We start from the raw sequence: 24328 nt of genomic DNA, 5'->3' as shown, positions 1-24328 counted from the left end.
ATGTACTATTTTGAATGCTTCACCTAAACCAACATTTTCTGTTAACCAACCAACTACAGGCCTGGCTGTGTCAGATAAGAGGGTTTCCTCAATATTTCAGCCTGTTAGAAATTCTATTGTGGGCATTTACAATAATCAGAGCAATGGTGTTATTTTTGTTTGCTTTGTTGCAAATCCCGCTCATAAGCCAGCCTGTAGTCCTTGCATTGAATTTGAATGCTACAGTTTGATTTCATATTGAGCTTGAGCACTGTGGTGAGTTGTTGTTTTCCTTTTCCTGAAAAGATCTTTGCCTCATGTTTATTTTTTTCTTTGGTTTTGAAAAACTCTTTCTTGATTTTGACAACTGGATCATTTCATTTTTTCCAGATGAATAATCACAGGGCAGCATAAGTAAGAATTAAAACTAGCATATACATGAATCCACTGATGGATTTCCTTGAACATTTTGCTTTGGGTTCTAGCAGTGTCCTAAAAAACAATTTTTTTTTAAAACATCTTTATTGGAGTATAATTGCTTTACAATGGTGTGTTAGTTTCTGTGGTGAGTTTTTGATGTAATACTGGCTTCTCTGATAATTTAATCATCATTTAAAATTTCTGTTAGCCAAGTCTAAAATTCGATTCATTAGACATGAATACGGGCCATGATATAAGGAATAAAACCTCAATTCCTTCTTCTGACTTACAAAGCCCTACGTCATAACCTGACCCCCAACTCCTTCCCCAGCCTCATTTCTTACCACTGTCTACCCCTGGCACATGGTGCTCTAATCACACTGATTCTACTGCTTTGCTAGTATATCAAGCTCTGTACCACTTTGGGGCCTTTCTCTCAGAGATTTCCTCTGCCTGAGCTACTCTTTTTTCCTTATTTTCCCTTGGATGTCATTCAGATCTCAAATGACACCAGTGAGGTACTCACTGATTACCCAACATAAAGCCTCCAATTAAAGACTTTAATTACATCACTCCATTTTAAGTCTCTGCATAACACTTATCACTGGCTGATCATTAGCTAATATTCATGTCTTACCTCTCCTCCAAATAGTATAAGATTCACAATTGACACAGGTCTTTCTTCCTCACACCTAGATTCCCAGGACCAAAAATACAGCATAGCACATAGGAGCAGATCAATGAATATTTTGGATTAATTACTAAACTGAATGCAAATATGGGTGCTAAAACAGACAAAAAACTAGAATAAGATTTTTCAGTCACTGTAGACAAGCTATGATTTTATAAAACAAAAATTTTACGTATTATATGGTTCATGTCAACTGCTCCTATAACACCTTCTGAAAAAAATATTTTGAATTGACTCACAAATCAACCCCACTCCCAGAATCAAGTATAGAAAGATTATTTCTCAACACCTGAAACAAGATTAAATGCAGAAGAGTTCTAATTATTATCATAGAAGCTGGTTTAATAATTTCATATTTAATAGTAAAACAACCTAAATGATCTTTAGATAGTGAATTTATAAAGTCTTGCTAAATGTTAATCTTTTATTTCATGATTTTGTAAAGGAAGAATCAGTTTGGAATTATATCAACTTATATACATATACCTCTTACTATGTGCTGGGTATTCATAAGTGCTTTAAGGTATTAACTGACTTAATCCTGTAAGGTGCTTCTAATATGCTTCCAATTTCACAGATGAGAAAAATGAAACTCAGAGAGGTCAAGTAACCTGCCCAAAGTAAATGAGCTAGTTGGAGGTGAGGTGGGATTTGACCCAGATAGTTTGGCTCCAGGGTCTGTGCTCCTGGGCTCTACTCTATACTATGTCACCTCCCTTAACACTCAGATTTTTCTCTGAAGAATCTACAGTTGTGATTCAGGGGTAGCAACTGAACTCTGCAAACGACAGAACTATAAATCTGAATGCTGTATGGCAGCCATATTCAGCCATGGGATTGAAGAAGCAGAGAACTTGGGGAAAGAGATAAAGTAGATGCAAAGAGAGAAGTTAATTAGATGGCATGAGATATGGAGAATGTTTGCCAGCATCAGTCTAGTACCAGCTCTGCTGAACTCCTGCCCTTGTGTTTAAAGGAACACAACCTGGTGCCCACATGATAAATTCCCTTCCTTGTTTAAGAGAGCTCAAGATTTTATTACTTGCAACCATAAGAACCTTAACTCATATCAAAACTAATAAACCACATGAGGGATGATCTGGCTTCCTGTGCTAAACTGAAGTTGATGAAATACTACCAAAATATGTTCACTTCAATAATAATGAGAATGTAAAATATTCAGATAATAACATTTTTAAAAAATATGGATGAGTCAATTGGTGTTACAGTGCTTTGTTTTAATCAATATTTTTGTATATACAGTGAAGATTTAGAAATAACTACTGATTTCATTGTTTTTTCTGTCTCTGGCACAAGGAATTGCTCTGAATTTTTTGTTTTTAATTTGGCATGCTAGATGAAATCTATGTGCCAACCCAATAAGAAGGAAGTAATTTCAGAAAGCTTACCCTCATCTCCCAGTTATACAACAGAGAAACTGGAGCTCCCTGAAGAGCTCCCTTCCTTTACTGCACAGGGCTGCTATTTCGGTATCTGTCCATTAAGAACATATATCCAGGGCTAATAGAGTATAAACATGTGTTAGTCTGGGTAAACAGTTTTTGTTAATGGACAAACCACTGAACAACCAAGTCTCTTCCAGTGATGCTGTGACCTAGCATTTCAAGATGTGGAACATAATAAAGCCAAAATGGGCCATCTTTTCTCCATTACATGCTTGATATCCAACTTTCCCATTCAAGCTGACACAACAACAGTCTTGCCAATTTTATAAGGTGGAAAGCTTACGTAATTTTCAACTTGTCTCAATCGTTTACTCTTCTTGTATAGATCAGCTGCTTGCTTCTTCCTAAGGAATACTACTGTACCTATCCACTGCAAGAACTAAACATCATGTGTGGACTAATTTCTTTATTCACACTGCTACTGTCAAAGTGTCAAGCAGTCCAGACTCCTGTCAACTCAATTTTTAAAAGGTATTACAGCAGGTAATGCCCTTTCAACATTTTTTTCCGCACGCGATGCGGCCCCCATCAGTCCACTACTGCCTATTACTGCAGTAATTGATGTATCTACTCAGCAGATGGTTCGGCCCATATAAATCCCTCTTACTAATTCCACATTGCATTCTCACCATCCTGAGGCTCAAACCTAAGATCCTCTACACCCCCAACCCAATGTCGCCAACCCCAGGGCTGTGGACCGGTACCGGTCCGCAGCCTGTTAGGAACTGGGCCGCACAGCAGGAGGTGAGCGGCAGGCGAAGAGGGACGCTTCACCTGCAGCTCCCCATCACTCGCGCACCGCCTGCACCACTGAACCGCCACCCAGCCCCCAACCCCTTCCCTGTGGAAAAACTGTCTTCCCTGAAACCGGTCCCTGGGGCCAAAAAGGTTGGGAACCACTGCTCTACACCATCTTTACGGCTAAAGGCTTCAAGTTTCCTGTAGGACTGATATCCTGATAGTGATTCCCTAATCAAACAAAGCAATTAGCCAGGGTTACCCAACTAGTCCATTTTGTCCATCCCACTCCCTGCCTTCTCCCACATCCCTGTGATACCTCATCTACTCACCCCACTCTTTCCTTTAGGCCTTCTCCAAACAGTGACAAGGGAAGACAGTAAGAGCTTTCATTGTGCTAAATACAAGCACTCTCATTTTAATCCTTGAAGTAATCTAGTGATGTAATGCTACTATATCCCTCATTTTTCAGATGAGGAAACTGAATCTTAGGGAAATGAAGTAATTTACCAGTAAGTAACAGATGTAAAATTTGAACTGAGGACTGTAACTTTAAAGCCTCTGAAATAGTTAACTTCTTGGCCTCTGTACCATCTGTTCGCCCTGCTCAGAAAGGTCCTACTACTTTCTACTCACTGGCAACACCTGATCAGCCTTCACAGCCTCACTCAATTGCTTCCACCCGCTTTGGAATTCTGCCTCCACACTGTTCAATCAGTGGTAATTATTCTCCACTTTGTTCTACCCTAAAAGAGTAAATATCAGCCCCATAAATACTGATTTTGCTTCTCTTTTATTTTATCGTGAGGTCTTTGGGGGAAGGGGTATTGTATTTATACCCAGCATGTGCAATAACCCAAAAATGTTTGTAATATTACATACTGGCCTCTACTAACATACACTGGAAAGCAGTATTCCCTTCATAACCACTTTATAGATTAAAAAGTTGAAATAATTCAGTAGAAAATAAATTAACATTTAACACGAAATATTCAAGCTCGACAGAGTATGCACTGGTTATTAGGCTTTTCACTGTTTAAACATTAAATTGAATATTCTGAATTTAAATACATATTCAAAGCTTTCTTTTGGAATGCATAATAACTGTAACAGGTGTGATCTTTTCCCTTTATTTATACTAGTCAGATATAAAAATAATTAGAAGTGGTGGAGGTGGTAGAGAGGAATGCTGGCCATTCCACTAGGAGACAGAAGGTCCTGACAGGAAAACTTCAGAGACTCCCTCCTTCACTTATTATTCCTTGTGTGAGCACTTGTGCTAAGGGAAGGATTGTGGGGAGGGGTACAGTTTTGTCTCACAATGCAAGAGTTAACAACCAAAGCCTGTGAATGACCAAAGAAAAAATAATCTGTTGGATTTAAGGAAAGGCAAGAATGCTGCGTCCAATGAGGCAGCCATTTTGATTAAACTGGATTTTCACCTTACATACCAACTTATTCATGTTGTAATTTAAAAGTTGTTAAATTCTGCTAGTGGTGACTCTAGGCTTTTGTTTAGTTTATCTTAGCAAATACAGTACTGATCCACGTAATCTTATGTTGTGTGTGTGGATGATCTGGATGATAAGAGAAATTATGCTTGACTTTCTTATCCTTTTTCTTATCTGTCATTTATGAAAAGGACCTCTGTAAAGGGATCTGTGATTTTCCTGAAATATTCATTTTTAAAGGATCAATAAGATATAGCCATATTTTTCAAAGTGTGAATCAAGACATTTCTGAAATTAATGGTTGCTCACAACTAGCCTTTAAACAATTAAATATAACAGAGCAGAAGAAAAACTTGAATATATCACCTGGTTTAGTCAAATTTTCTTTTAGTCTTGTGTGTACAGTGTCTTATATTTTTCACTATGTGTCTCCATCAAAAATATCAGAAAGGGCTTCCCTGGTGGCGCAGTGGTTAAGAATCTGCCTGCCAATGCAGGGGACATGGGTTTGTGCCCTGGCCCGGGAAGTTCCCACATGTCGCAGAGCAACTAAGCCTGTGGGCCACAACTACTGAAGCCCAAGCGCCTAGAGCCCGTGCTCCACAAGAGAAGCCACTGCAATGAGAAGCCCGCACACCTGAACGAACAGTAGCCCCTGCTCACCGCAACCTGATAAAGCCCGCACGCAGCAACAAAGACCCAATGCAGTCAAAAATAAAAATAAAAAATAAATTTATAAAAAAAAAAAGTCAGAAAGCCACAGAGCTACTTATGAACATGAAAAGATTCAGTGTCCACACCAAAAACACTGTACTTACTGGCATTCTACCATTTAAGGAATCAAGATAACTCTTATTATGAAACAAAGTCCAATTACAGAAAGATATTTAATTAATTCTGTACTAAGAAAGTTTCTAAATACCCTTGCAATAGTCAACCTAAACCCAGGGGATTTTATATGTTAGCAAGAATATAATTTGCTTCACAGTGCAGTAATAAATCATATTGAGAAGCAATATGATTTTATTTTATACTATAGAAAATCTGAGTATTTATCTCTTTCATACAATTTAAAGGGTTCATCTCAAAGCAAAAAATTCAATATGGAATCAAAAGCAAATGATAAATATTTTATCTTACCACAATTTTAGTATAACTTTCCCAGATAAACTAAAACCAAATACCACCTCCAAAAGATGTTACCAGTAAATAAACTATTTAAAATTTCAAATCTGATAAAGAAAACTCAGTATCTCCAGAAAGTTCTGCAATTAAATTGAACACACGAACGTCTATACTATTTAAAAGTTTGGTGTACAGAGCAGTATTTTGTGTCTTTATCACACCTCTGAGACTTTCCATATTAGGGACCAAATTTCATATCAAATAAACTCCAGGGCTAAACCCCCTTTGGGGGAGCTAGAATTGCATCAAGGCGTAACATATATCAATATGTAGAATATGGAAGAATGCTCCCTGGTAAGCATATTAATGCTCATTCATTCATTCATTCATTTTTTCTCTTCCTGTCTCCTGTAGATGTGTGAGCACACAACCTGCACACCCCACAACGTCTTTTATTTATTGAGCACATGACGCTCTCCATGACCCGGTCACTGCCTACCTCTTCAACCTCCTCTGTCCTCTACACTGAGTCACTTTACATCTCCCTGTTTTTGTTAATTCTCCCCTCTGGCCTGGAAAATTCCTATAAGGTTTTGAAGACTCAGCTCAGACCCCTTAAGAAGATCTTGATAGGACCATCAGAAAAAAGTGAAATAGAATTCTGAATTCTTTCATTAAGTTTTCATGATGGAATATTGCAAAATTAATGGCTAAAATGAAGCTTAAAGATTATCCACAACTGTGAACTAACCTATCCTGACTTGGTATATATAGTAATATTTATGGTTAACTAAGAATTGGCAATAATCTCCATATAATATATATATAATTATAAAAATAGAAATTATATTAAATAGGAAAAGAATGCAATAGGCTGGATATTTCTTTATTAATGAACACTTACAGAAGTATATTATGGTTTTGTATTTGTTTTGCTTTTGCTTTTTTTTGTCCAGCTGATTCTTTTAAACTGCAGCTATACAACATCTACAAAAGGAGAAAGTGTAATGAATCCCTGTGTACTCATCTTCTGTTTCAACAATTATCAACACATATTCATTTAGTTCACCCACATCACCAACCCCTCTACCGGATCACTTTGAATCTTTGCAGACATTAACTATCCCTACCTATCTTAATCATCATCATTAACTATATCCATAAATCTCTCTAAATCATCATTTTAAACATAATCAAAATATTACTGCATACACAAAAATTGAATAATTCTCCTAATATCACTAAATACCTAATTAGTGGTCAAATTTTCCCTGATTATCTTATAAATTTTTTTATGGTGTGTTCAAATCAGCATTGAAACAATGTCAGTACACTGCATGAGGCTGATATAACCCTTAAGTCTTTTTAAATCAACCTATGAGTTCCCCCTCACCCTTTTTTTATCATTACAATATATTTTTGGAAGAAATTGCCATATTATGTTTAAGGTTCCCATGTCTTAAAATAGAGAATTAGGATTTCATACTTGTAAGATAGTCATTACCAGATACTTGTTCATTCTGTTGCTTGTGATGGGTACTACTGAGTATAATGAATAAAGGTTACTACAACAATAGTTAGGAAAGTTTGTTAAAAGGTATGGATCGGGGGCTTCCCTGGTGGTGCAGTGGTTAAGAATCCGCCTGCTAATGCAGGAGACAGGGGTTCGATCCCTGATCTGGGAAGATCCCACATGCCGCGGAGCAACTAAGCCCGTGTGCCATAACTACTGAGCCTGTGCTCTAGAGCCTGCGAGCCACAACTACTGAGCCCGCATGCCACAACTACTGAAGCCCGTGAGTCTGGAGCCTGGGCTCCGCAACAAGGAAAGCCACCACAATGAGAAGCCCACGCAGTGCAACAAAGAGTAACCCCCGCTCGCCGCAACTAGAGAAAGCCCACATGCAGCAATGAAGACCCAACACAGCCAAAAATTAAAAAAAAAAAAAAGGTATGGATCGATGGCCGTTATAAGGATGACATCTACAGAGAAGAAATAAACACTCGCAAGGACTTTGTTTTTCTATTATGCCAGGACATACAATCTAAGACGCTTGGAGAATGGTTAAGCAAAAAATTTACAAATCCCAACTAAAATTATACTCATAATAGTCCTTAGTAATAATGTAAAGACTCTGAAAGTTATTTGATTTTTTAGATAGTTCAATTCTTAATGTCTATGTTATGGCCCACTGGTAAAAATGCTCCACACCAGAAAGACTGAATTATACGTGTGTATATGTAGGTAGTCTTCACCAAATAATCATACACGTACATACAAGGCAAACATGTGGGACAAATTTATGTTCGGCACTATAAAACTCCTCTCAACCTCACTACATAAGAAAGCATTAACCTAAGTGTTACTCCTAGGACACTTTTAAATGTACTATTAAGGTATAATACTGTTTAGTTATGTAAATAAATCCTTGAAAACCTGCAGACCTTTTTGTAGCTGCAACAATGCCAACAGCAATACTTTTATTTTAATTCCCAGGAAGTTATGCCTCAATTGCTACAGGAGTATAACTATCATATTAGAAAAGAAAAAAGAGCCCCAGAGTAGTGTGCAAGGCCCCACCTACCATAGACCTGGGCTTGCTGATGGCCACCAGACTAGTGAGGAAGTCTTCATCGTGCAGCTGGCTGAAAACATGGGCGTCATAGGCTACCATAATGGAGATTTCTTCCATCATCTTGCCAGCTGGCCTTTCCACAGCAGCAGCTGCTGCCCCAGCTACAGACCAGACTATCCAAGGGAAAATCCTATTGCAGCTCAGTGCCAATGCACACACCCACCTGAGTTTGAGGGGGTGAAGTGTCAAAATTCCAGAAGGAGAAAAAAAAAGCAGCTGCTATCATAGGCTTGTCTAGCAATTCATCCCCAGTAGAAAACTGAGAGAGGTCTCTTATCTATGGAGGAAGTATACACTATAAACACCTTCTGCATTCTTAACAGAGCAGCTGGGAAAATTCAGTTTTTAGAAATCTTCTTTAGACTTCAAAAAGGGAAATAAAAGTCTCCTGTGTGGAAATATCCAACAGCAAAAATGCAAAAACAAAAACGAAAAAACACAAAACTTGATTTATTGTTATGTTCTTGATAATTAGAAATTTTTTTAGTTTATCTTCTTACTTCAGTATTATATCAAGATTCTTCTTCTTGGAGGAGAAGTGGATTTTCTTACTGCTTATTTTTTCACATTCATAGAAAATAGATGGCAGCCTTTAGATTTTCAGAATTTATAGAATTCTTGGTGCAGTTAAAAATTATCTCCTGAAGTACGAAAAAAAAAAAAGGGTTCTTTTTTCCCTCTGAGTATTTCTGTTAAGAAAAAAAGTACCAAAATATAAAAATGAAACAGGGACTGCAATATCAGTGAATAACCATTTCCTCTTCTCCCACTTAAAAAAACATGACTATTTTAAACAGAATTCTTGATATTGAGAGCTTAGTTTTTTGTTATTCTGAAAGCAACACAAGGTTCTCATTTCTAAACTGATTATTTTTCTCCCATAGATAGATGTTCTCTTGGTCTCTATTTTTAAGCTTAGAGGTTTCTTTTAATTACCCAAATCAGCAGACAGTAATGAACTATTGGTGCCTTAGCCACCAGAAGCGTTTTTTTTAAAGTACAGCTGGAGACCGTAAATGAACCTCAATGTGCCCTGATGAAAAATGTGAAAGCTGCCCATAATTGTCATTACAAGGTTGCCTAAATCACCAGGAAATATAATGTATGCTAATTTCCATGGGAAAAGTATTAAGCAAATAAAAAAGGGGGGGAGGACAGATAAAGCTCCTCCAAAAGTTGTCTTTCCAGTATTTCTAATTAAGCTATTATCTTCTCTGCTTTTTATAGATTATGACACTGCAGTACCAAGAGAAATATTCTTTATTAGAATTAGAAATCAGTTTGGCAATGTTTGTCTACAATCAAATACAGATACTGTTTGGAACTCTTAGTCCTAATTACCAATAGCAGTATTACGTTGTCTAAGTCTGCTTTTCAGAAAACAAAACTTGGAATGAAATTTATAGTGTCTATTTTTCCTTGTTTTTCTAAAATATTTCCACCTAGATGAACATGATTACTTAAATAGTACCTGGTTCCATTTAAATGTGATTAGAAGAGTTTTGCAATACTATAGCATTCTAGATTACAAACGCACACACACACACATACACGGAAGGGGGAAAACACCTTATTGCTAGGAAACAGAAGCAAGACTAATACGTTTATTTAAACAGAAAATGCAATACTTTAAATAAATCCTCAAGATTAAAACAGCTTCAAACTGAGTTTGACCCTTGCTGGAGCTGGTAAAGCATTTTCACTTCATTTTTTCCCTACAATGCAGCTCTGCCTTTTAAGCATTATTTTCCTTAAAAATTCTTCCAGCACATTCATCTTAACGCTGACTAACCAGGTAAAAATTAAATGGTCATCAGGAGACAAGGTATTACAAAGCGTCAGACAGTTCATACCTTTTCAATTCCTTTTTATCTTTTCAGAAGTACTTTAAAGGATACTGTGAATCTCTTCGTGCATTCACTAGCACCAGAAGGTTTCCCATTTATCTTGCAGGACCATTTTCTAACTGTGAAAGCAATTCCTCTGACTTTCATATTTTCCTTTGCTCCAGTGACTCAGTGCTTCCACAATGATATCTGACTCAGGTGCACTGACAAAGACACCTGTTGTGGAAGGTAAAGAAACTACTTCCCATAATGCCTTACTCCCTGCTGGCAACCACCCAGGGGCAAACAAGAATTATAACCGCATTTGAGCAGTTGCCTATGCACCCTGGGAGAGCACATTCGGTGTAACAATAGGTAATCATCTTGGTTAAGAACACTCGTAACCAAGAAAAAAAAAAAGGCCAGGGAAAACAATAATAGTTTTAGGTGCTGTGTGTTAAACTCATAAAACTTCTAAGGCATCAGGGCTATGAGAGTGCAAAACACTTTTAGAAACAAAAAGGCTATAAAGACAGTTTTAAAATTACAAAAACAAAAGCTAACAATTTCAAATAATTAAGTCCTTTGAGAATTCCACACAGGTTCTCAGGTAAACAATTAGGTACCTTTAAAATGCTTCTGATTTATTACCTTCAAAAGACTCTTCTAATTAGCCACAGTGCCTTAGAATTATTAACAACATTTCACGCCTAAATCCAAGAGGTCCTCTCTCATAGCCACAGTGCATATGTTTTCTAGAGCAAGGACTCCTCTAAGTTTGATGGGCATCCTTCATTTTTTGTCACCCTTAAATGCTTCTCCATACTTCAGAGTCTGGGAAGCAAAAATTCAAATGTTCTTTTTGTCATACAGTTAAATGTATATCTGTGGTCCCCACAAAAAGCATACTTTTTGCAAACCAATGATCTATCTAAAAAATTGTCTTTGTGTTCTCTTTTCCTAAAGATATTTTCTCCAGTGTCAGAAATAACAGCTACCCTCCCAAACTTCAGGAGTCATTGTACACAGCCATGTTTACATACAGTACTTTCACTCCCTTGCAAGATCTTTCTTACTCTTTTGCCTTTTCCCCGGTGAACTGAGACCCACTGATCTCCCCGGATGGTTTCCACCTGAGCTTCTGCCCTCCTGGACTTCACACTGTGCAGCTCCACTGAAAAAAGGCGTGGGGGTGGGGAATTACCTGAGATCAAGGAGTGAAGTGCCGACAACACCAGTTGCTGCTAAAATTTGCCAGGAGAGGATTGGGTATCAAACAGGCAGCAGAAAACAAGGCACTCGTGGTAACCAAAAGAGGGGCTCCAGTTCCAGCAGGAACCATCTAGCTGTCTGTCCCAGGGCAAGTCATTTAACCTCCGGAGGTTTCAGTTTCCTCATGGTCATGTAAATTGAGAGGGATGGAATATATCGGAGGTTTTCACGTGTGCTCAGTTTGCTCAGAAAGAGTCAAAAGCAGTGTGTCCTATTTCCCTCCACTAAATAGGCTTATTGGGGGATTTGAAGGTGAAAATACCTTTTTAATCTCTATCAGAATAAAAAACAAAGGGGAACAGTAATCCCAGATGTTAAGAAAGTGCCCCCAGGGTTGCTATAATGTGTCCCAACAAATGCAATCTACTTTGTACCCTAATTTGGATTTTCTAAGGTCAACTCTTCTGCTTTTAAAAGAGGATTTGGTGACAGTTGCTACACTTTTTATTAGCTACTCTTTACAGTCTTTCTATTCAGAAGCCAAACTGCCTACAAAATAATTTTCACAAGTCTCTCTAGATCTCATTAAGATAAGAACAAATTAACAAATATCTCCAAATATTTTTAAATGCTGTTTTAAAATTTTTACACAGATTTTACTCTGTTAGCTGATTTGTTCCAACAGCCATTCTTCTAGGATTATTACTCTTTAACAAAAACATACCTGGGTCATACTAAATGAGTATGAGTCTAATAAACCATTCCTGGCCTTCAGAGAACATCTATTCTCAAGTATCAAATTTAGAAAGAGCCAAAACAAAAATCAAGAGAAGCCCGAATAAGATGTGAACTTTTTTCAATTTCTGTGTTCTCCCCAAATGCAGCAAAGCAATGTAGTTTAATTATGAGAGTAGTATTCTTTTTATCCACCATCAAAGTAGCAAATACATTAAAAAATGATCACGCATCATTAAAAAATTATCTCACCTCACAAGACTGGCTGTAAGGACCCTTTTTCCCATGCCTCAGGTTCTACTTGTTGAACATTCTCATCACAACAGCCATAAAATCAGGATAAGACAGAAAGGAAGACAAAACCACTAGGACAGAAATATGGCCTAGAGGGCAGAAAGGTCTTCTATGTCCCCCACATGTACTGGCAAAGCCCTGTAGAGATTGTTCTTCGTTCCCCAGTGGTCTTTGTCTAATCATTCAGGAACATCTTTATAGATTCAATTAATATATAATAGATTCAGTTCAATATAAATATTCATGAGGTATACATGACTCAATTTTAACGGACTGTCACAAAATGTTCATGGTATTGACATAAAGAACTCTAAGAAAGACAAAATTCTACAATTACTTTCTTAATCACAGGAAAACAATATTCCAAGTAGGTTTCTCTTTACACTTAGGAGTGTACATTACAGAACCCAAGTGCTCTAAGTGGCGGAACAAAAGATAAAATGAGAGAGAAACCACTGAAGTATCAACAGAAGAAAGTTTTTCAGAATACTTTGGATTTCAGAATAGTCCAGTAACATGCTGAGTTTTTACAAAGGAAAAAGAACATGAAGTAAAAGATAAATAAGTGAAATCTTAGTTCTCTTTAAAATCATGCAAAGGTAAATAAAGAAAACCATTATTCTCGCGTCAAATTCCAACCATTCAGCTCATTATCTTTGCTATCTTTGCTAGTAATTGCTAGGTAAATTCAAAACCTCAGAAAACACATATTCTTTAAAAAAAAAAAAAAATCCCCGGAGTTAAACTAAGAAAACAAAAACCAGTGGGACATAAATACTTGCTTAACAGTTACACTGGGTATCTTACTTCCTCATTTGCATCTCACTACAAAGAATGAGGGTGAGGTACATTCCAGACTATGAAAGAGTAGCTGCAACTCTTTAACAAGTCAGTTTTCTACCTCTTTTGTAACTCTGAAATCCACAGCCAACTATTAAAAACAAGACAATAGGTCCAACATGGAGTCACTTATGCTAAGTCCCATGTCACCAAAGACTTTGTTACAGTTTCCACTCTCCCAGAAATGAAATCTTAAACCAGGAGTCTCCTCATCAGCACTAGTCAGGTAATCTGCCTGATAGACCCTTGCTATCCCCTAAAGGAAAGTAATCTTGTGATAACCAACCCACTTCTTTGCTTCATGTAACTTTCTTGTTCCTGCTCCCTTCTGCCTATAAAAGTCTTTCATTTTGTACGGCTCCTTGGAGCTCCTTTCTATCTGCTAGATTGGCTGCCGCCCTTTCGTGAATTGTTGAATAAAGCCAATGAGATCTTTAAAATTTACTCAGTTGAATTTTGTTTTTTAACACAACGCATTCACTTAAATTTTACCTAACCAAAAATAAGCACTGCAAGTGCTCCTAAGCATTCACTGATATTTGCTATCACCCCAAGCGAGGATGGTTTCAAACACATCTAAGAATATGAGTAATGCTTCAGCTTGTCTCATTTTGAGCAGAATATACAACTGAATTGCAATAGCAAATAACTTTACCTTAATTTCTAAAGCATTTGAATAACTTTTCAAAGTTTTACTGACCACTAAATCAAACCATTCCACATGGAATATGTTTCAAATTCCTTTCTCACAAGGTCAGAAGGTAGGTTTAGAGAACAACAAAGTGTTATCTCGTTTTCATTCAAGTGTTCATTTGTCTCAAGTTCTTCCTGTAGGGCTGGTGACCCAACCTGGATAACTCTTCCAAATGGGCCCTCAGATCCCTGTAGCATGTCATATACAGAAGCTTGCAGTGGTGGACTTGACTAAAATCCTGCAGTTAAAACTGGAAGAATTTAATGGTATGTGAATTATATCAATTAAAATTAAAACAGCAGCATTTACTAAATGCATGCAATATGCATGAGGAGGGCTTATAAATGTGTAATATAGTAACATATAATATAGTTATAATAATGACTAATATATACTAAAAATTCTTCTATAATAATAATGCAGCTAGTATTTAGTAAGTACTCACTATGTCCTAGACATAGAATCTCATTTAATCTTTGCATAAGTCAATGAGCTAGGTACTATAAATATCCTTGCTTTATAGACGAAGTAACTAAAGTATGGAGAAGTTTAGTGATTTGACTCCATTCTCACAGCTAGAAATGGAACTGACAGGATTCAAAAACAAGCCTGTCTGGCTGCAAAGTGCGTGCCCTTCATGACTAAAGGAAGATAAACGAAGTAAGCAAACATGTACGGAGAATCAGCCCTGTGCCAGACACCACTGCTTCTCCCACGCTGGGATCTCCTTGACACTCACACACTTAAGGTTACACAATACAATACACCATGTCTGTCAAGTCATATTAGGATTGTAATAGAATTAAGTCCTTCTGCAGACAGGAAAGTCTTCATGGAAAAAATGGATTGGATTTTCATAAGCAAAGTGAAGTAAGTTTTTTAGAGAGAAAATAAAATTAGCCTGGCCAGAGTGGTGAATTTATGTTAGGTAGAGTAGGAGGTACAGTTTCAAAGGCAGATTTGAATCAGCCTGTGATAGGTTTCCAATCTCAGGTCAACAAATTTGGAATATAAGGTATGTAGGCCAAGGGCAGTCCTTGAAGACTACAGGGTTTCTGCCTTTCTAGCCTCCATTTTTTATCATTAGAGAAAGTATAGCATAATGGTTACCACATGGGCTCCAGGGTTCAAAATACCCTGGTTTGATACAATGCTCTGACACATACTAGCTGTTTGACCATGAGCAAGTTCCATAAGCTGTCTCACCCTTGGTCTTCTCATCCATAAATGAGAAAATGATAACAGTGCTGATATTATGAGGAATAAGGTAATGCACATAAAAGCCCTTAGTAAGGTGCCAGGCTCTGTAAAGTATTTGATTAGTGATAGTTGCTGTTATTATCAACATTAATAAAAATGATGGAGAGTTCCCTGGTAGTCTAGTGGTTAGGATTCGGGGCTTTCATTGCTCTGGCCTGGGTTCAATCCCTGGTCAGGGAACTGAGATCCTGCAAGCTGTACGGCATGGTGAAAACAAAAAAAAGAAAGAAAAAAGATGACTGGAGCGGTAAGATCATCTGCCGAAAACTGAGGAGAAGATAGAATATAACCTTTAGAAATGAGGTGGGGTCTCTTCTCAGTACATAAGAACACAGTCAATGCCTCCACTTTCTATTTTCTTGTCCAATTAACAAAAATCCTGAAGGGAGAAATAAAAGGTGTCACACAACTCCAATCCTGTACCAGTTTTCCCTACACAGTGAATCTTTCTAGATGTTGCTTTGTTTGAGAGCAATTTGGTAATTTACACAAGTCCTTCTGTCAGTAACAACTGAGGCAGGTCAGAGGAGGTAAAAGGTTGATAATGGAGTGGGAGGGGATCCTTACAGTCTAGCTTCCCTCTCCAGTTTCCTGACTACAATGCAAACAGAGCCTAATCAATTACCTCTTACTAAATTGAGCAATTGTGACAAGAACAGGGAACAAAGAGAGCATTTGTTGTATAACGATATTCATCGGTTATAACCTGATCAAGAAAACACTGTTACTATGGGCTATCATGTGGAAATACATAATCCTTCTTTCTAACTGTATTATAAAAAGATTTTCCAGTGTTCATTTGGATCTTAGAGTCAAAAGAAATATCCTATGCAATAGTTTAGAGTAACAGCTTATCCAGAAGCTTAGAACTGACCAATAAACCTGTAATCTACTTCGGTTCAAAGATGTCAACTGAATTTGATTAGGGGTGAAGACGGAAGGAGGGGAAAAAACCCACAAATTTAACAGTTATTGTGCTGAGGGGAGCTTTAACTACCTTGTATCTCTTTTAGTTTTTGCAACAATACTGTGAAGCTGGTTTTATTATCCCCATTTTACAGAAGAGGAAACCACTGCCCTAAGTTTATTTGAGATCACACCACTAGTAAATCAGAGACATGATTAAAACTGAAATACGTGATTATAAAAGCTCTGGGTTTTTTTCTGCTTTCTGTTTTTTCTCCACCTACAAGTTCTGCATAACATGAATTCAAGAGAGAAAAAAAAAAAATTCAATTTGGAGATCCTGAAATAGAAACTTTAAAATTTCTAAAGCGGGACTCTGTATTTCTCTTCTCTTAGTATTTTGTTTTTCATATTATATCATTATATATTGAAAATATGAACTAAAAACTCATTGCATCTGATAATATTATTTATTAGGCATTTGCAAATACAAAGAAAAAGAAAAGACTGAAGGCAAACTACTGACAAGTGCAATGCACACATTAACAGTCTGTTACAACAGAAATTACTGTGTGGACTGAGGCAGTGTTCTTTGAACTGTCAATGGTGGCTTTCATTATGCTAAAAATTGGCTTTTTCTTTGCGTTAAGGGCAATAGTAAATTGCTTAAAATTGGCTAATAGTAAAATAATAAAAAGTATTAACTTTTTAACAGCAGTGGCAATGCCCAAAGCATTCTAATTTTATTCATTTTGATAAGTTTATTTTTTATGTTCAATCTAAAATTTTTTCCCAAAAAGTGATCATTTCAGGTTTAAGAATTGTTATGTGTCATTATAGAGAACATCTCTCTAATATCATGAGGATCATAAAAATAGCTAAAATCCTTATGCTTTAATTCCTCTTCAAATTAAGCAGGAAGTTAAGAGAGAATATTAGTGCCTGCATAGCTGACTAAAGATTTTATTTTCAGTAAGAAATTCTAATATGATAACCGCCTTTAGGCATAAGGACATACGTATTCTGCAAAACATCTTTCTTATTTTAAATGTCCATTTGAGATCTAAGTAATGCTGCAAATGTTTAGGTGAAAAAGGCCTATTTACTAGTTAACCAGATACATAAAGAATCAAAGGCAAAACAAGCAGCTGTCAATTTCTAGAATTTCTGGCTATGCATTCCTTATTATGTTGTCCTTATTATCCCGTACTAAAGTTTTCAATGTGTTCTTAAATATAAATTTTAAATGTTCAAAACTGCTATGAAACTGTTATTTTATATTAAACTTAGCATGCATTTAGGGAGAATTTTAATTATGCAATGTAATATGAGATTATGACTTATAATACTAAAATGACCAACATTTAAATATTATTGAAATAATGGTGAAACAAAAAATTGCTTTAGCTGAGATTATATGTTTCTATACTAGCAAATCTGAATAAATGGTCAGACTGTAAAACCAAATACAGTGGTTTGTGGAGAAGTGGTTTGTGGAGAATTTAAATTTATGTAAATAGTGTCTTTTGCTTCTCCTAATGGCCAACTAGTTCTTTGTCACTTCACTACTTGTATCTCTCTTTGAAAGAGTGCAAAAATAGGGAAAGAAGGACAATCTCTAATTTGTGACTCTAATTGGTAGATGTTATTTCTAATCATCTATGTCAAATAGGCTATGGGAATAAGTTAAAATTAAGAGCTAAAATAAATAAAAGTTTCAGTTTATGAAAATTTCAGTCATCAAATGTTCTAGCCATACTTTCAATTTTCTATTCCCATGTATAAGGAGAACTGCCTAAAATAATTATAGGAAAACTGGCTCATAAGCCTGGCTAAATAAACTTAATGTTAAGCAGAGTTCTGGTATTAAACTTTATAAAGGATAAAAGAAATTGCCCATTATCTACCTTGCAAACACAGAATTGAAGCATTAATAAGTGGCTGCTTTTATTAACTATTTTATTTACTATTAACAGTCTTGTGAATTTTTTTTTTCTTTTCCCCTGGAAAAACTGAACAGTAAGCTGGTCTTGAAGCTAACATGTTAATGTTCAAAGAATTTTTTAAACTTCAACCATAACATTATTTTCTTTGTCTTCTCTCCATTCTTCTCCCCATTATTCTATTTCCCTTTCTCTGTCTCTCTCTCTCATACATACCTCTCTTAAAAGATTATTTTTTGTCCTAAACTATTTGACTCTTTGGCACATACTGTATTTATATCAGATAGTTTATTATACTAAGTATTCATTTTTACATACATCTTTAAACTTAACTTCAGTTATTCTGCACTGTTCTCTTTATACAAGGGTTGACAATATGAGATGTGAACACAGTATATACGGTTTTACAGATTATAGTTTATTAATGGGTCCTACATTAGCCAATTATAGGTGAATTACTCTATTATTTATAGCTATTGCAGCTTTCAGTAATTATTATTTTTTAAAAAAACACTATTTTACATTAGGATAATATTTTACTAAATATATTCCATTAAAAAGAAAAGCACCTCCGACATGTGGAGAGGATAATTAACCATTATGCAAGATGATATTCCAGGAGTTATTTCCTGTGAAAGAAAATAAGCTATAAATTCTGCCAAAGCCTGCAAGATAGTGGCCATTTTGTAAAGGAGTTTCATTCCAAGACTAAAGTTCTCCTGAAAGCACATGCAATTTGTTTTTAATGCAGATGGCCTTGGCACTATTAATATGTTGCCTGTGCTCTTTTTATTAATATTTTTGTAGAAGTGGTCTTTAACTTTTCAACACCGCAGAATACAAAAGGAGCCCCAGGGCAGTTGAACAGAGCAGAGTGAAGCAAACAGGTCTCAAATTTGGATAACACTAAAGCTCTATATGCCAGAGTGGGAAGACTTAAACTTCTGACAAGCAAACATGCCAAGGCTAAGTGACAGGAGTCTGATAGGAGACTGCAATGAGATAGCACCACTTCCCGCCCCAGCCCTTATCTCAGATTACTCTTCTGAGATACTTCTGGGTCAAAAAACCAAAAATAAAACCATTATGGGTAATATCAACCACTTCAATTGAATCTCTAAGTATTTCCCTCTCTTAAAACCTTAATGAATTTCTTCCTTAAAAAATTAGCCTCTTAGGCATTAAAAAGCAATACTGTAGAATTCTGTATCCAATGAATTAGAAAACATTTCTTTAGTCAGCATTATCACTGATAGGGTATTCTGTTAGAAAAGAATAACTAAAGCAAATGACGAACACAGAGCAATGTTAAGAGGTTGATGGGAGAAAAGAGACATTCATGTTAAACATACTATGTGTTTTGTTTCTGGTACAAAATATGTAGCATATGTAAATTAACCAAAAAAATAAAGAGCAGAACTGGAAAGAAATTCAAAGTGAAACAAACTTCCTCTTGATTTTAATGGTCAATAAAGAAATACATAAATTTAAAATAAATAAGTCCTTTAAGGCTTTACTAGATATAGGCTTATTAGTTATTTTGGCGGTTGCTAAGCAACATTCTCTTCTGTAGGGCTAACACATGTGAAATTAGCAGGTTGTCAGAAAAAGATAAATTGAACGCAAAATCAGGGAACAGCATTTGAAAAGCAAAAAGGAAAATGCGTTAACCAGCTAATAAGGTGGTAAGAGAAGGTTTAGTGATTTTTGCAATAATGGTTAAGCATTTTGTTTTCCACTGGCACCAAATGAGATGGTACTTTAGCACATTGAAATTTCAACTTTATTGAAATGGTGATGATTATACCCACCTTTACACTCAACAGCCTAATTATTTTGAATATCTCAAATTAAATCAGATCAGGATATACTCCAATTACTACTACTAATAGTGATCTCTATAAATCTCTTTCTCTAACAGTATTTTCTTCAAATGCCCAGTTTCAGGATATGTCATAAGCCTGGTTTACACTTTATCTTAGTAAAGCTATGGCTTCATGATGTTGCTTAAACTACTAGATCCCTGAAAATTTTGTTCTTTAATGTCAGCATTTTGGAATAATCTTTTTTACATCTTACTACAGCAACTCAGTGAGTAAAAAGGAATGCTATTTAATCTATTAGGTATAATAATGGAAACTTTTTTAAAAAGGAAAAATGCAAATAACCAAAGGGAAAATTACTGTAGAATTTCAACTGTTGTTGGGAAAGGAAAGATAGTAAGTAGAATTCCAGTTCTATCATTTTGAGGATTCAAGGGAAATTCCCCACCCTACCCTTGCACTTCTCTCCCTCCTCATTTTTATATGATGTTGCAAATTGTGTAAATGCTGTAGGGTTGCAACTATCAATCCCGTTATTCACAAAATCAATTCCTCCCTGAGTTTTCTTAAAGTCCACGTTGAACAAACCTTGATGCAGAGTCTAGTGAGGGTCAACTTTAACAAATGAGCCAACGAAAAGAACCTACATATGTGATGAATATCTACACAGAGGAGAAGGAAGTGCCTTGTGCCTCAGTTGTAAACATGGCTTGTATTAGTTCTGCAACCAAAACACCATGTGAGCTTAGACAGGCAGCTTCTTATTTTATTTTAAAACAACAGCATTGGGGCTTCCCTGGTGGCACAGTGGTTGAGAGTCCGCCTGCCGATGCAAGAGACACGGGTTCGTGTCCCGGTCCGGGAAGATCCCACATGCTGCAGAGCGGCTAGGCCCGTGAGCCATGGCCACTGAGCCTGCACGTCCGGAGCCTGTGCTCAGCAACGGGAAAGGCCACAACAGTCAGAGGCCCACGTACCACAAAAAAAAAAAAACAAAAAAAAACAGCATTGGACTAGATGATTGGTCGAGTCCACTTTAGCTTTACAGTCCATGATTCCATTTTGAAGCAAACTATTATACAAGAATTGTTATCTATGAAAGAATTACTCAGTCCTTAAACCTGCTCAGATGGGACAATTAATACCAATTAGTAGGATCTTTTAAATGCTTTCTCTTGAGGGAGGCACAAGACGGAGGGGATATATGTATACATATAGCTGATTCACTTTGCTCTACAGCAGAAATGAACATAACATTGTAAAGCAATTATACTCCAATATAAATAAATAAATAAATAAATGCTTTCTCTTTATTATTTTCGCATAGTAATAACACTTCTTCGGACTACACTCAAGAGTCCATTGTCAAGATCTAACTATCAAGGTAAGAGTAAAATCTAAGAGTCAGCAAACAGTTTGTCATGATGTGCATGGTTGAGATGTGAGATTTTAATGACCTTTACTTTCTTTTCAAGACCTACCAGAATTAAACATGAGTAGACACTCCAATTTGAAGAACTCATCCTGAGTCACAGTGTCACGTATAGAAAAGTTTATCAACCTTGGTACTATCAACATTTTGGGATGGATAATTTTTTGCTGTATGGAGTTGTCCTGTGCATTTTAAAATATTTTGTACCATTATTGGCCTCTAGACATTAGAAAACAGTAGTACCTCTCCCCCAAGGTTGTGACAAAATTTTCCAGACATTGCCAAATGTCCCCTGGAGGTAAAAACTGCCCTGAGTTGGGAAGCGTGGATATACAATAACTTAAATTTATGGAGAGGGATTATTTTTGATCGCAAATTGACTTCTAACCATCAGACTTTTAAAAATAATTTCTGTAATTTCAAACTCAACTGATGGTGTCTCAGAATTATCCAAAAGGGACTTCCCTGGTGGCGCAGTGGTTAAGAATCTGCCTGCCAATGAAGGGGACACGGGTTCGAGCCCTGGTCCTGGAAAATCCCACATGCCGCGGAGCAACTAAGCCCGTGCACCACAACTACTGAGGCTGTGCTCTAGAGCCTGCGAGCCACAACTACTGAGCCTGTGCTCTAGAGCCCGTGTGTCACAACTACTGAGCCTGCACTCTAGAGCCTGCGAGCCACCACTACTGAGCCTGCATGCCACAACTACTGAAGCCCGCGCACCTAGAGCCCGTGCTCCGCAACAAGAGAAGCCACCGCAATGAGAAGCCTGCACATCGCAACGAAGAGAAGCCCCTACTCGCTTCAACTAGAGAAAGCCCGCATGCAGCAACAAAGACCCAGTGCAGCCAAAAATAAATAAATACACTTATTAAAAAAAAAGGCGAATAGCCTCACTAAGTTTAAATTATGTTATCTCAATGAAAAAAAATTATCCAAAAAAATGAGTCATTGATTAATAGCTGTGACAAATTTTCTTTCACTTTGACAAGGTCTTTGCCTCAGAGATTACAACCAGAACATTCAAATACTTTTTTGTTTTTCAGGTTTTTTGAGGTATAATTGACGAAAAAGTTATGTATTTAACATATACAACTTGATATTTTCATATTAAATATTCTTAAAATTGGAAAATCACAAATCACCTGTGGGTATCTCATTGTTATAGGTATTGTCTATGTATCAGTATTAGTTACATGTTGAAATATGCATCATTCCACTTTATCAATCAGTTTTATAAAGTAGTGGAAGGGAGCAGAATATGCCACCAAAAAAATGCCTCTTAGGCATAATGATTATTTTAGTGTGACTATTTTTAAGAAACAGCAGACATAGGAAAAGCTCTGAAAATCAAGTAAAAGTTACCCTTTTGTAAGAGACATTTACATTTTATAAGAGCAGTCTCCATTTTTAACTGTGTCTCCCTCTCTATACAGGAAGAGAGGATGATTCTAAATTTCTAGAAACTATTATCATTGGAGAAGGCAAGGACTTAACTCTGTATAACAACCTTGCCCTTGTTTACTGTGCTTTTCCTGGCAACCTCCCATTAATGGCTGTCCCCCCAAACATCATTTGTTTTTAGCCGGAGATGTTATTTAAGGTGGTTGCTTGGGCTATGTGAGGAAGGTATTCAGTTTTCCTAGGTATCTCCCATGTATACAGGAGGTATGCATGTTATTAAACTTCTGTTTGTTTTTATCCTATTAATCTGTCTTTTATTACAGGAGGTGTCTCAACCAAGAACCTAGAAGGATAGAGGGAAAATTACTGATGCCTCCCCTACACTAGTATCCATGAATTTCAGAGACGCAGGGTTCTAAAGGGTTTTCAGATTCTTATGTTTCTGAAGGTGACCACAATACACCACCCCAAAATTATGCCAAGGTGACTTAAGGATTATTTGGAGCTGAAGGCAACTGAGAATCAGCAGACACAGGAGGAGCTCTCTGCCCTCCCCCATCTGCCCCAAAGCAGGGCATACGTTTCCCTTTTGCAAAGGAAATTTCCATTTGTAAAGGTGCCCCCTCTACAACCCTTATCTACCATGTTTCCCCCATACGTTTCCTAGTCATCTTCCCACAATTCACCCCCCTACAAGCCCCAACCCCTTTTTCCTCTGTCTGGTCACAATTTATCACCCTTTGTTAAATGGTCCCCAGGTCTAACGGCCTCTTTGGTTTTTCAGTTCTTTTCTGTGAAGTTTCCATTCATGTAGAAATATTAACATCTATAAAGAAACATATGCCTTTTGTCAGTTTAATTCACAGGCCCCAAGAAACCAAACCTGAGAGGGTGGAAAAAGGTTTTCTCCCCACACTCATACCCCACCACCATAAAACCTGAGACTGCGAGCCACGTGGCACAGCAGTTCTCCTGGGTTCCCTTACCTTGCTGCTCTCCCCCCCGGGCGCCCCTTCCCAATAATGTCTCTTGCTTTGTCTGGACATGTGTCTCCTCGGACAATTCATTTCTGAGTGTCAGACAAGAGCCCACTCTTGGGCCCTGGAAGGAGTCCCCCTTCCTGCAACAAAATGAGGACACCAAAGTCTAGGGGCTTAGGTAACTGAAATGGGAGACATGGAAAGGATTTGTACCTGGGAGGGCCCCACTGTGTGCTGCTAGGTTTCAATAGGAAGCACTGACTCTGATCAAAGCTATGTAACTACACCCATCACCTCTTTAGCTCTTATTCTATATGCAACCCAGGGGCTGAGGTCTACAGCTTGTCAGGCTTTGGTTTGCCACACCCTGGCACACCCCATCAAAGACATTGCTTTTCTCCCACTTGGCTTTGTTTTCTTCTTCCTTCTTATGCTACTTTCTCCCTTTCATTTTCCTCTCATTTTTTAAAATA

At 37.0% G+C, this 24328-nt stretch overlaps 1 protein-coding gene across 6 annotated transcripts in view; it reads right to left on the bottom strand.

Annotated features, from left to right (window-relative positions):
• The window catches only part of RABGAP1L (RAB GTPase activating protein 1 like), a 619828-nt gene that overhangs the window by 72732 nt on the left and 522768 nt on the right, over positions 1 to 24328 (bottom strand). Inside the window, exons 1-2 of one of the 6 annotated variants that reach the window (XM_065882794.1) lie at positions 10360 to 10501; positions 8456 to 9195 (exon numbers count right to left, since the gene is read on the bottom strand). The exons of 4 other annotated variants lie outside the window; for them this stretch is intronic. In XM_065882794.1, the coding sequence (XP_065738866.1) occupies positions 8456 to 8566 (111 nt within the window). In that variant the 5' untranslated portion in view covers positions 8567 to 9195; positions 10360 to 10501. Of the gene's footprint in view, positions 1 to 8455; positions 9196 to 10359; positions 10502 to 24328 lie in introns of those variants that run through there. One more of the 6 variants, XM_065882817.1, reaches the window with a different exon arrangement.

This window comes from Phocoena phocoena, chromosome 1 (genome assembly GCF_963924675.1).
Source record: "Phocoena phocoena chromosome 1, mPhoPho1.1, whole genome shotgun sequence".
NCBI lineage: Eukaryota > Metazoa > Chordata > Mammalia > Artiodactyla > Phocoenidae > Phocoena > Phocoena phocoena.
This window is presented reverse-complemented; position numbering and strand designations above follow the sequence as displayed.